Here is a 12,296-nt window from a genome sequence, read left to right as displayed (position 1 = left end):
GTCAAGAGCTGCTGGAGTACCACAGGAGCGGAGCGCTACAAGAGAATCTGTGTACTTGTTTGCAGCTATTTGAATTACAAAACTCTGTTTGTCATCTTTTACTGATTCACCGCTAGCACAAAAAAAGGCAACAAAAGACCCCTGCGTTTGATTAGAAAGCTACAAATCTGAGTTAAAAAGAAACCAAGAGCCAGAGGGAGAAGGAGGCAAAGGCAAAGCCTCTCGATGTTGTGCTTCTTCGTATGAGAGTGCTTTTGAATTCAGAGTAAAGTAGCAGAGTTTGTTTGGCTCACAGCGAGCAGCCGTACCCACGCATGTCCTGCCATCTGGGGCGAGCTGTAGGCCGGGAGATGGACACTGGCACCGAACTTCCCCTTTCATCACTTCGCAGCCGTACTGGCAGTTAGCCATACTGCATGTCCGTGCATCTGAGACACACACACACACACAAAACAAGGGAATGAAAAGGAGACATGATTGCTGATATAAACATCAAGAGTAAGAATGTACAGACCAGGACTAGCACATTCTGTTCAACATACATTCCAGTGTATTTGGATATTTTCCATGACCTTACCTTTCATTAAAGTCACAAAAACAAAACATTCAAGCAAAGTCCTTCTTAACTCAAAGGTAGTCAATCAGTCACGACATGTTTGATGTTCAAACGTTTGATGCGTCTTCTATCGCTAGGAACCTAATGTTGCCAATTAAAAAAAAGCACATTTACATATAGCTAGCTTAAAAACTAGCTGAATAAACCTGTACTTGCAAATTTATAAATAAAATGAAATCAAATTTTCAAACATTATGAATTGAATCGTGTCTAATTAACAGTTCTGTCTTTGTTTCACACCTCCTTTTATCCTTTTGTTCAAAAGCAAGCCTGTGAGGCATGTGTGTGATGTGTGCTAAACTGGTTCTATAAGCCAGTGGTTTTCAAAGTGGGGGCCCCCTTGGGGGCAGCCGGGGGGCGCCCGGTGGCCCTCAACAATTTGGTGTGAAGAATAAATAAATACATGATTTAAAAAAAAAAAAAATATATATATATATATATATATATATATATATATATATATATATATATATATATAATTCCTAATGTAATGTAATGATGTAATTATTAATAAAAAGGGGGATATATTCAGAAGTCTGTATTTTTAATGTGTTTTAAAGACATCTTGCAAAAGAGGGGCCTCAGTCAAATGTTAATGCCAATAGGGGGGCCTTGCCCTGGAAAAGTTTGGGAACCACTGCTATAAGCTTCCTTTACTTATCTACATTTGCCCCATAGCACCAGTGCAAACGTAACGACACAAGATTAGCAATGTACAGAGAAAAATATGCACATTTCATTCAAGCCAAACTGTTCTATTATGAAAACCAAACAAATTAAAATAAACAGCCTTTTTTTTTTTTTTTTTTTTGCAATTGTTACGATTTCACTTTTACGATTGATGTGGTTACAAACAAAAGCTTTGTGTTTTTCCATGATAAACACGTTTAAGTGTAATCTTTCGATAATGACCATGTCTTCCCCAAGCAGCTAATTTCATTGTAATGCGCATGTATTCCAACAAGTCTTAAAACTTAAAAGAACTATAAAATGTGCGCAATATTTAAGAGATCAGGTGGTTTAAAGCCACAGTCTGCTTTTCTAAGGTTGTTTTGTTCAAACAGGCTGTGTGGTATAATTACATTTCTATTTCAGACGTGTACAGAGGTTTCTAAACCCCACTGTTTTACGCCGAATGAAAGCATCTTCTCTTTTTGCATCTAAAAAGCATGAGCACTAATTTCAGTATTGAGAAGTGTAGTAAGCTGAACAGTGATGGTTAGTTTGATTTGCAAATCAATAATGCTTCTGGCGTGAATAAAAATTAGAGACATGTACATAATTCAAACGTAACAAATTCACAGGTTCGTATCAAATGGCATAGAATGTCTGCCTCATCATTTGGCTTTCAGAGCTGCTCTTCTCAGAGGACTGAACTTTGTAAGTGGGTCTGTCTGACCCTGAGGCAAAAGACTACTGGAGATGATAACCTCGTATTATTACCTCACCATCTCCAACAATGCACTGAGGAAAAGAAAACCGCTTCATTCTCTACTCTACACCACTACGAGATCATCAATGGGTTCAAGCTGCTCTTTCCAAAATAACAGGGAAATGAAATTGCTTATTATTCTTACCAGCCAAAGCTGTGTAACATCAGCAGGGCTGCAAATGGGCTTATTTAGAGTCTAAAAACAGAGCAGTTCTTCAGCATTCTTATATTAACGAAGTACAAGGTGGTGGCAATACTCAGGCCAAACTAAATTACTATGTACTCAAACTTTGACAGATAAATATTACTTAGTATTAGATTTGTTGGATTTCAAAATTGGTGAAGGGAAGTGAAGGTTTACGTGAAGACATCAAGACTTCAGGGGATGACTTAAGCCTTTAAATATCTGGAGATATTAAAAATAATCTACTTTGAATACTGAAAACAGCCTGGGAGCATTTTTACCCTCTTTGACCCTCATGAAGAATGCAATGATGGATACATGATTATGCAAATTAGAAAGGATCAGGATCCTTCCAACACCCCATCCCCACTACTCTGGGTTTGGTTCTGCTGGGGTATCAGCTATTTTATTACAAAATAAAAAAGGCCAGTGGCCATGTTGGGGAAATAAAATGTGAAGTCTGAAGACGTAATTGGTGACAAATTAAAGGAACACCTGGCATGCTTTGGCTCCACTTGTCCCCCTAGAGAGCAGCATCACTGCAAATCAATCCAAGGTTCTTCTAACTGATCACTTTTATCCTATGATGGAACATTTCCGTCCTGAAGCAAATGGTCTCTTTCAGTGTGTTCCTGATCCATAGCAAATGAGGACTCACTGAATGATTTGATGAGGATGAAAATTATGTAGTGTAAATCACAAGCCGTCAACAGATCTCAACGTGATCTCAACACCTACAGGAGATTTTGGAGCGATGTGTGTTTGACACCTCTCTTCAGCATCATAATCAAAACATCAACAGGAATATCTTTATGAAGACTGGATCTCAGTCCTCTAGTACACTTCCAGAGACTTGGCGACTCTTCAAAGGAGCATTGAAGCTGTTCAAGAGGCCCATGGTGGCGCAACACCTTTCTAAGACACTTTCGATTAATATTCTTTTAATTTGTCAACCATCTTTATATGTTTTGAATGACAAACAGCAATCTTAATCAAACTTCCAAGACGGATAACCATTTATGTTGCATTTTTCTTTTTTTAAGGAAAATGGATGCATTCTGTTCTTATTTGTTGGAGAAAGCCTTGTGACTTCCTCTACCCAGATATTACTGAAAGTCATAAGTTTTAATAAACAATATGTAAAACTAAAAAAGCTCACTTCTTTATATCCACTAGCATATCTCATTGTGAACAATACCCTTAACCATTAATTATCGCCACTTCAAAAACATTTGGAGAGCCTGATGGCTCAAGGATATGAACCATTCAAGACCGACATCCAGGCCTGCACAAAATCTCTCAGAAAAACCACAACTGACGGTATGGTTGCCCTTGACGCCCTCTTTGATAAAAGCAACGATTTGAGCGTGCTTGCAGTAGTGCAGGCCATCTGGAAGAAAGAAATATTGAACCTTTTCAGTGGTTAACATGAGGCAAGCACAGGCACAGCCTTCTCAGCACTGGGAGAATAGCTCAGGGCCAGCTAGAAGAATGAGGATTTACTGGCAGGGTTGAAGTTCACGCTTCACTCTTTCTCTCTCATTTTTCATTTGAGTCACTGTAAAGCCCTCAACAGGGACTAACCATGCCCCAAGCTGATAGGGTGACTGCTGGGAGTTAAAAAAAAAAAATTCTGGAGAAAAAAAAATTAATCATAGTAGCTTACAATGGAAAGGGAAAGGAACATTCAGTGATGGAAAAAATACTTTACACTCCAAAGAAATGGACCTGCAGAATAGTCTGGTATACAATTGAGGGTCACTGTTCAAACGAAAAGAAAAAAAAATTGGCAACTATTAAGCATTTCTCTTGGGTCCTGGTGGTTACAATGGTTTGTAATTTTTAGTAAGTCTTTTGGATTTTCCATATGATAAATATGACAGGTTGATCAGGTTACGTGTGACTAAGTCTAGATTAGTCATTCTTTGAAAATCTATTAAAGGAGGTAAAAACTTTTGGTATAATGGTGATCACATTGCGCAATGGATTTTAAGAATGCTGTTTGCAAGAAACCAGTACATTATGTAGGATGAACATTAAGATACAGCAATTCAACATCAAATATCCTGCCTCTGCAGCTGAATCCATTGGAAACCATTAGATCCTGATGGCGGAATGTTTAACAGTAACATTTCACTTAGTTCACATTAAGAGTGACGATTTTTATAAGGCTCTGGTTACTTCCTCTACTTTCTCCAAGATCGTAACAAGACTCATACTACTTGTGTAGTAGTAAAGCGTTTAGAAATGGGTTATTCTCATTTCCACACTTTCTTCCTCCATTTGAGCAGAACTGGACATTTTTTTAAATTCTTACTGTTGGCTCCTGAGCTTGTTAATTAAGCCGCACTGATGAATATGTTGGCGAATTTACATGCATCAGACATCTGTGCATGAAGTTAAATCTGTGTAGCGCAAAAACAGCATCTGCTCATTAGGGTTCAGCCTTAGCGCCATGCCATTTCCATCTGCGACAGCGAGCACGCATGACTGGCGAATGCACTGAGCGGTGGTGGTGTTAGTGCGTGAAAGTGGAGCAACACGCCAGCTGGATGGCTGAGGGCTAAATGAGCAAAAGCGAAGCGCGACTCACTTCCGCAGGTCCCGTCAGGCTGAAGCATGTAGCCGTTGAGGCAGTAGCACTTGTAGCTGCCGTACGTGTTCATGCACCTGTGTTTACAGGGTCGAGGCTTCAGGCCACACTCGTTCAGATCTGCAGGAGAGAGAGAGAAAGACGAGTTAAGGCATCCAGACAGAAAACCTTGCGATGTGTGGTGTTAGGAGAATATAGCCAGTGGTCACAGTTCAGAGGTCATTCCCCTTAAAACTGTGAGTTTGTGGGAGTGATCTGTGTGGCGACGATCCGTGTCTTAACAGGTCCACCTTCAAGAACTCTCTTCCTGGCTATTACTGTACCTTCTAATAGAGGTATTTCATCACCACCCACACTTACATATAGACACTGTGTTTTTCCTCTGACATGTCTGTGATGCTAAATGCCAGCAACCTATGGCCTTTTAAAAAATATTATTAGACACTGTGATATGTCGAGTTCAGATTAGATGGATTGCCTGGAGTCGAGCACCTGCCAAAACGCTCGGAAAGCACACAGAAAAGTCAACAGAGCCCGGAAATTAATCATAGGCCGCTAGCCCAATGCGTGCATGACAAGAATACAAAGAATTCCAGCCCACTTGCATGGAGGTGAAAAACGATTCCACGCTCAGCAAAGGGTCGACACTGCTTAACTATGTATCACTTTCCTCCCCATAATGTAGGGTATACCTGCGGGTTTTCTGTGCACAGAGTCTAATTTACCCCACAGTGAAAGCAGATCCTGCTGGCAGGCGTATGAGCAGATTCAGTGTGGCCCAGCGCAGAGAGAATGGCGCCATCTTTAGCTTCGGGTTATTCCTGGAATGTATTCTGTGGCATAGCACGACTGCTACTTTTGACAGGTGCCACCGATTTAAATAGACAAATGTGCTAATGTTGTTGACTGCATAAACAGCAATTGGCACTAATGTGAGGTCATTGCTGGGGCACTGTCAGTAAAAAAAAAAAAAGTTCATCTTACCGCACTGGTGTATTTTTACTCCTCCAGGTAGATGTACAGTGACAGTTTTCATACTTTGACCAGTCTGTGCATTTAAAATGATTTTCCATACGAGAATTTAATCATAAACAAAAGAAAAATGTTTTATAACATTTGGGGAAGGAAGCACAAATGGTGTCAAGATTCTGATTCACACTTTCTTAATATGTAAAAGTAATAATCAATTATTGATGTCAATGTACACTATATGGCCAAACGTATGTGGACCATCGCACCCATATGTGCTTTTTGAACATCCCATTCCAGATGCTGTTATAATAAGCTCCACTCTTCTAGGAAGGCTTTCCACTAGATTTTGGAGCATGGCTGTGTGGATTTGTGCTCATTCAGCCACAACAGCATTAGTGAGGTCAGGCACTAATGTCAGGCGAGGACACACACTTGGCCTTCCATTTCATCCCAAAGGTATTGAGATCAGGATTCTGTGTAGATTATTTATTTATTTCCAAAACAACCTAAACAACCCATGTCTTCATGGAGCTCACATTGTATATTACAAGGGCATCGTCATGCTGGAACAGGTTTGGGCCTCTTATGAAGGGAAATTGTAACGCTACAGCATACACAGACATTTTTATACAGTTGTGTGTGCTTTCAACTTTGTAGCAACAGTTTGGGGAAGAACCACATATGGGGTCATGGTCAGGTGTTCATATATTTTTCGGACATATCGTGTATATATGGTATTATATATTTACACCACAACACTGTTGAATTCTCAAATCAGTAGGTGTGGATTAATTTTGTATAACAGCTATAATAATTCAAATGTTGTTTTTATTTTTTATTAAGGTGCACATTATTATACGTTATCTATAATAACAATTCATTCACAGAGGCTTGTATGACAGATGCTCCACATAATCTAAGCATAATAATAAATGTTTTTTTTTTTTGTGTTATTTAATAAAGCATTTAATTTTATATTTAATAGCACGTTCGCCTCACACCTCCAGGGTCAGGGGTTAAATTCCCACCGTGGCCCTGTGTGTGCGGAGTTTGCATGTTCTCCCCGTGCTGCGGGGGTTTCCTCCGGGTACTCCGGTTTCCTCCCCCAGTCCAAAGACATGCATGGTAGGCTGATTGGCATGTCTAAAGTGTCCGTAGTGTATGAACGGGTATGTGAGTGTGTATGTGATTGTGCCCTGCGATGGATTGGCACCCTGTCCAGGGTGTACCCTGCCTTGTGCCCGATGCTCCCTGGGATAGGCTCCAGGTTCCCCGTGACCTTGAAAAGGATAAGCGGTGTAGAAGATGGATGGATATACTCATTGATATGGTGATGTTTTCTGTTTAGGAGACATTTCTGTAACAAGAGTCTCTAGTGTCAGTGCTTTGTAACGGTCAGGAAGTGTCCCAACACGTGAGCCAAGCTACCTTTTTTTTTTTGTCTTATGAGCTTCAAGAGAGAGAAAAAAAAGAGAGGCTGGTGAGGAAACAACTGTTTATAGAAACTATAACGTAAGTGATATCAGGAACTAACTTATCACGTGGACGTTCTACAACATTAAATGTATCTGTAAACTGATAAAAGGGTAACGTTTTGTTCATGAATGAATTAAAAATCGCTGTTGTATAAGCGGAATAGCACACTTTAGGCCATGATGTTATTGGAAAAATAATCCAGCCCTGGTAATCTATAGCAGCATGGTCTGTCTTGTTGTTTCTTAAGTACTATAGATTTTGAGTTGCATTCTTAAGTCTTTAAAAATGTTTTTTCTCAATATCTTCAGTAGGGAACTCAACCTAAACATGACAGGAATCTATGCAAAACCTGCATATATTATCCATGTAAATAGGGTTTTATCAAATGATAATCTATTTGTATACTGTTATGTGAAAGACTGGGGTTATTACCAGTGAAATCCATTTGTCGAAAAGTTAGTGAAAATCTGCACATATTATATGTTACATAACATATGTTCAGTTGAATCAATCGCATTTTTCATAGGTTAAGTTTCAAAACTGGTTTTTAAGGGCAAAACCTACTCATTTTCCTGAACAGCTAGCAGTTATACCTTACACATCAACCTTTTACCTTTTAGAACATCGAATCTGAATCTACAAAAATAATAATAATAATAATAATTCAGTCTCTAGTGTATTTATTTAAAGTGAGAAACAACACACAGTATGTCGAAATGTTATCTAGGCGTGAATTCTAGGCAGCCTTTAATGTCTGCAACTTGCAAATGCCCTCGAAATGCCAAACATTTTATAACAATTATATTGAGGTTGGGTGAAAACAAGATGTTTTTCTGACCCCCATGGTGTGTGCGTGAGTGTTTTATTGGTCTTACTATACTTTACTTTCTGCCAAACTTCCTGACAGTTGACAAGCTTTTATAACTTGCACAATGTCAGAGGAGTCAAAATCAGGACAGCAGGCAGAACTCCTCCATCTCGCTCTGCACAGAATCATCCACATTCAATTCAATCCTGCTTTTTCCAAATAAACTCCAATTATCATGTAATTGAGGGCATAAATTACAGGAGGCAGAACAAGCCAAACCTTCTGAGTAGATAGTCAGTTCTTGTGGATATCATCAGGGCCGTTCGACGTCACATGCTCGTTACTTATTAGGATGTGGTAATGAAGTGGCATGGAAGAGCAGTTGGCAAATTAATCAGACTACAGGTTAATTAAATGTTAGAACTCTATTCAGGAAGTATGGGAGTCATTTATTTTTCAATTATACCACAGCACTGTTGATTTCTCGATTCTGACTGATCAGAAAGTGTTTATTTTCTATGACAGTTGTTCTGACAGTAGAGCCGGATGTAATGCAAGTGATCGGTTTATGCTAATGCGCGCGTTCGAATCCGTTATCGTTTCTATAGTAACGTCTAATTCGTAGGGTCCTGTCTGTCCGCATAATCTAAGCCTAATAAATAAATGGATTAAAAATATGTTGTTTAACAAAGAAATCATAGTAACCTTAATTATTAAGTGTTCTGTAAGGAGATTTATGGAAGGAGTCTCCAGTGTCAGCACTTTGTAACAGTGAGTAAGTTTTCTACTATAGGAACGTCATCAGGCGTTTTGTTTTGTTGGTAACATGCCAAGTTGCGTTCTAGTCTTATTAACTTTAAGAGAGAAAAAAATAAATGGTAGATAGTGAGGTAGTGACTGTTTATCACTACTTGATTTGGGGATGTTCCATAACATGAAGTGTAACTACAAATGGATAAAATGTATGATGTGTTCAATTCAATTCAATTCAGTTTTACTTGTGTAGCGCTTTAAACAATGGACATTGTCTCAAAGGAGCTTTACAGAAACATATAAACACAGGATACAGATTTTAAGTGTGTGAATTTATCCCTATTGAGCGAGCTGGTGGCGGCGGTGGCGAGGAAAAACTCCCTAAGATGATATGAGGAAGAAAGCTTGAGAGGAACCAGACTCAGAAGGGAACCCGTCCTCATCTGGGTAACAACAGATAGTGTGAAAGTAAAAGAAAGTTCATTATGGTTTTTACATGAAGTCTGTTCACCAAAGGAGACCTATGTGTTGTTCTGGTAAATAAAAATGTGTAAATGTTGATACATCTCTGTGGTTTATGACTAATAAAACATTTCAGGATGGTAGTGGTATACTAAAATAATCAGCTACGGGGTGGTAATGACCTTCTGCATAGGTGATTATTTCCCTATAACAATACACGCTGGTGTGTTTAATTCCTTACATGGCAAATAATGGAGGAAGTGCATGCATCATTGTTATTTGGAACTTGAGCATATACACTATCTGAACTCACTAGTGCAGCATTTTCTATATGGCAAGATACCAAAAACCATGTGCACAGGTATCAAAATGTTCTCTTAACCTTACACTTTTCCCCTTTGGCTTTTTCTTTTTTCTTTTCCATTTCTCATTCTTCCATTTCCATAATAATCTCGGCATCAGTAGGAGCTCAGCCTTCAGGTGAACTCTCAGGCAAACTTCTCTTATCAAACCGAGCCGCCAAATCTCTATTACAAATACATACTGCTAAGGGAGGAAAGAAAAGAGTTTTCCTTTTTTTTTTTTTTTTTTTTTTTAGCAGAGACTCAGCTGGTTCTTTCTTGCCTCTGGGGGGGGGGGAAAAAACCCCTGAAAACAGCAAAATTTAAATGTCACGAATGTGGATTACTGGAACTGCCATCTAGTGTCAGTGAGCTGGGAGCGAGCTACAGCCCATGCAGGAACAAATGAGAAAGAGCACGAAGCAGAAAGGTTTGCTGTAGAGAAGAAGAAAACAGAGGGGGAAGGTGAAGAAATAAAGATGGGGAGAGGGATAGTGGAGAACAAGAAGGAGATGGAAAGAGCAGGGTAGATTAAACCAACATTACACTATGAGGCACAGCCTTTCACTGCAAATGGTGTGTGAAGAATCTCAGCTCACTAAACGATGAATAGAAAGATTTAGAGACAATAAGACAGAGATAGAGAGATAGAGAGGGGGGAAGGGAAGAAGATATTTGAAGTATTCCTGTATATATAGTATATATAGATAAAATATGCTCTAAAGAAAGACAGCCTGAATTTTTGCAAAATAAGTAAGGAATAAAACATGCTGTTATAGGAAAATCATCAACAACGGGGTGGTTCTCACTGACATTATAGAAAAATAATAAGTTGTTCTGTCACCAGACTCTCTTTTTAGACAAAAAAAAAAAAACAGCTTATTATGTTGGAACTTGGAAACTTTTTCCAACACGCTGACACTGGAGACTCCTTCCAATAATGTTAAATAAACATCTCCTCACAGAAAACTTCACCACGAATGATGACGGATTTTTAATTTGTTAAATAACAACATACAAAAAATAAATCCATTTATTATTAGACCGATCATGTGAAGCTTCCGTCAAGCAAGTTCGTGTAAATGAGTTGTTACCATAGAAATGATAACGTATTAGAAGAAGCGCCTTGAAATAAACCTGCGGTCAGAGCTGTTGTAGAAAAAATTAAGCAACACCTTCTGACAAATACGAATTGCGAATCCAAAAGCATCGTGTGACCAATAATGTAGACTCTCATCGAACTCCCTATAGTTTTGAATATTTCAATTCGCTTGATAAGTTCCTCTCCTAAGCGCTTGGTGCGGGAAGTGTGTAGCAGAGCGAGGGCGCCGTCTTTCTTAAGTACGCTCGCTTTCTCCCTTCTTAAGAATCGTAACCCGAAGATTCAGAAATCCTAACAACGCGAAAATGAGGAAAGCAGAAATTAATAAGAATAAATACGAATGCAAAAGAAATAAGAAATGAATAGGTACAGCATTTTTTTTTAATGATGACTGATCACTCTAATTTGGCTCTAGTACAACACATTTATTTTCCCTACAATTTAATCCTTCTCTTCTATGTTTTCCCTAACTCTTATATTTCTCCATATTTGATGTCTTTTAATGAATTAAACCTCTAAGCATACCTTCCTTTAATAAAGCATCAATTAGAGTCCTATTAGAAAATGAGACAAAGATTTAAAGACAAAGATTTATGATTTTACTGGAATACTTGTTTTATAAAAGAGCTGCTGGTTATTTTCAGAGACTTCTGCTCCGTTTATTATAAAGTTAAGATGAGTTCAGATGATTGAGCGAGAGAGAGAGAGAAAGAGAGAGAGAGAGAGAGAGAGAGAGAGAGAGAGAGAGAGAGAGAGAGAGAGAGAGAGAGAGAGAGTTACATGTGATGCTTGTTCCAGTATTTAGAGGTGATATTTGTACTGTGGTGCTTTTGGGAAACTCAGCCTGCGACCTTCTACAAACCTCTACCTTAATTGCCTTTTTTTCTCCCTTTTTTGTTATGGCTGTTCAAACTATAATACAACATAAACAGCTCCATATTTTGTCTGACTGTGTCAGATTCTGGGTCAGTTTCTCACAACACAAAGGCACAGTATCACATTTGAAGAGTTCAGATTTGAAGAGTTCAGCAGTAGCACTCGTGCTCACAGAGGAGTTTGAGAAAGACTGGGAGAAGAAACGCAGTAAGACGGAGAGAGGGGAGATGAAAGAGTGGGTGTGAGAGAGAGCAGTAGGTCAAGCTTTTGGGTGCTCTGAGATGAAAGATGGTCTGGTTCACAAGTTCATGGTCCTGGGAATCGAGTAAGACTTGCAGTCTGTGTGTGTGTGTGTGTGTGTGTGTGTGTGTGTGTGTGTGTGTGTGTGTGAGAGAGAGAGAGAGAGAGAGAGAGAGAGAGAGACTGCACATGGTGCCATTGCACAGCTTCTCAAAAGACAGAGAGAGAGAGAAAGAGAGAAAATGGGGGACAGAGAGATACAGAAAGGGTGAGGGAGATAGAATAAGAGACAGTGTGAGACAGAAAGAGAGGGAGAGTTAAGGAGACAGAGAAAGAGATAAAGAGAGATATAGAAAGACAGACAGAGATAGGGAGAGGGAGAGAGAGACAGACAGATAGAATGACAGAGAGAGAGAGAGAGACAGAAGGAGACAGAGGGAG

General features: G+C 39.1%; 1 protein-coding gene across 5 annotated transcripts in view; it reads right to left on the bottom strand.

The window, feature by feature from the left end:
• Positions 1-12,296, bottom strand: part of npnta (nephronectin a) — a 65,536-nt gene that overhangs the window by 17,827 nt on the left and 35,413 nt on the right. For 3 of the 5 annotated variants that reach the window (XM_053621977.1, XM_053621976.1, XM_053621978.1), the window contains 2 exons: positions 4,826-4,945; positions 309-428 (listed from right to left, as the gene is read on the bottom strand). In XM_053621977.1, the coding sequence (XP_053477952.1) occupies positions 309-428; positions 4,826-4,945 (240 nt within the window). The remainder of the gene's footprint in view (positions 1-308; positions 429-4,825; positions 4,946-12,296) is intronic. The other 2 variants (XM_053621979.1, XM_053621980.1) reach the window with 1 other exon arrangement.

Source organism: Ictalurus furcatus, chromosome 3 (genome assembly GCF_023375685.1).
Source record: "Ictalurus furcatus strain D&B chromosome 3, Billie_1.0, whole genome shotgun sequence".
In the NCBI taxonomy this organism is placed as follows: domain Eukaryota; kingdom Metazoa; phylum Chordata; class Actinopteri; order Siluriformes; family Ictaluridae; genus Ictalurus; species Ictalurus furcatus.
The sequence above is the reverse complement of the archived record's forward strand: the minus strand, read 5'-3'. Positions and strand labels throughout refer to the sequence as shown.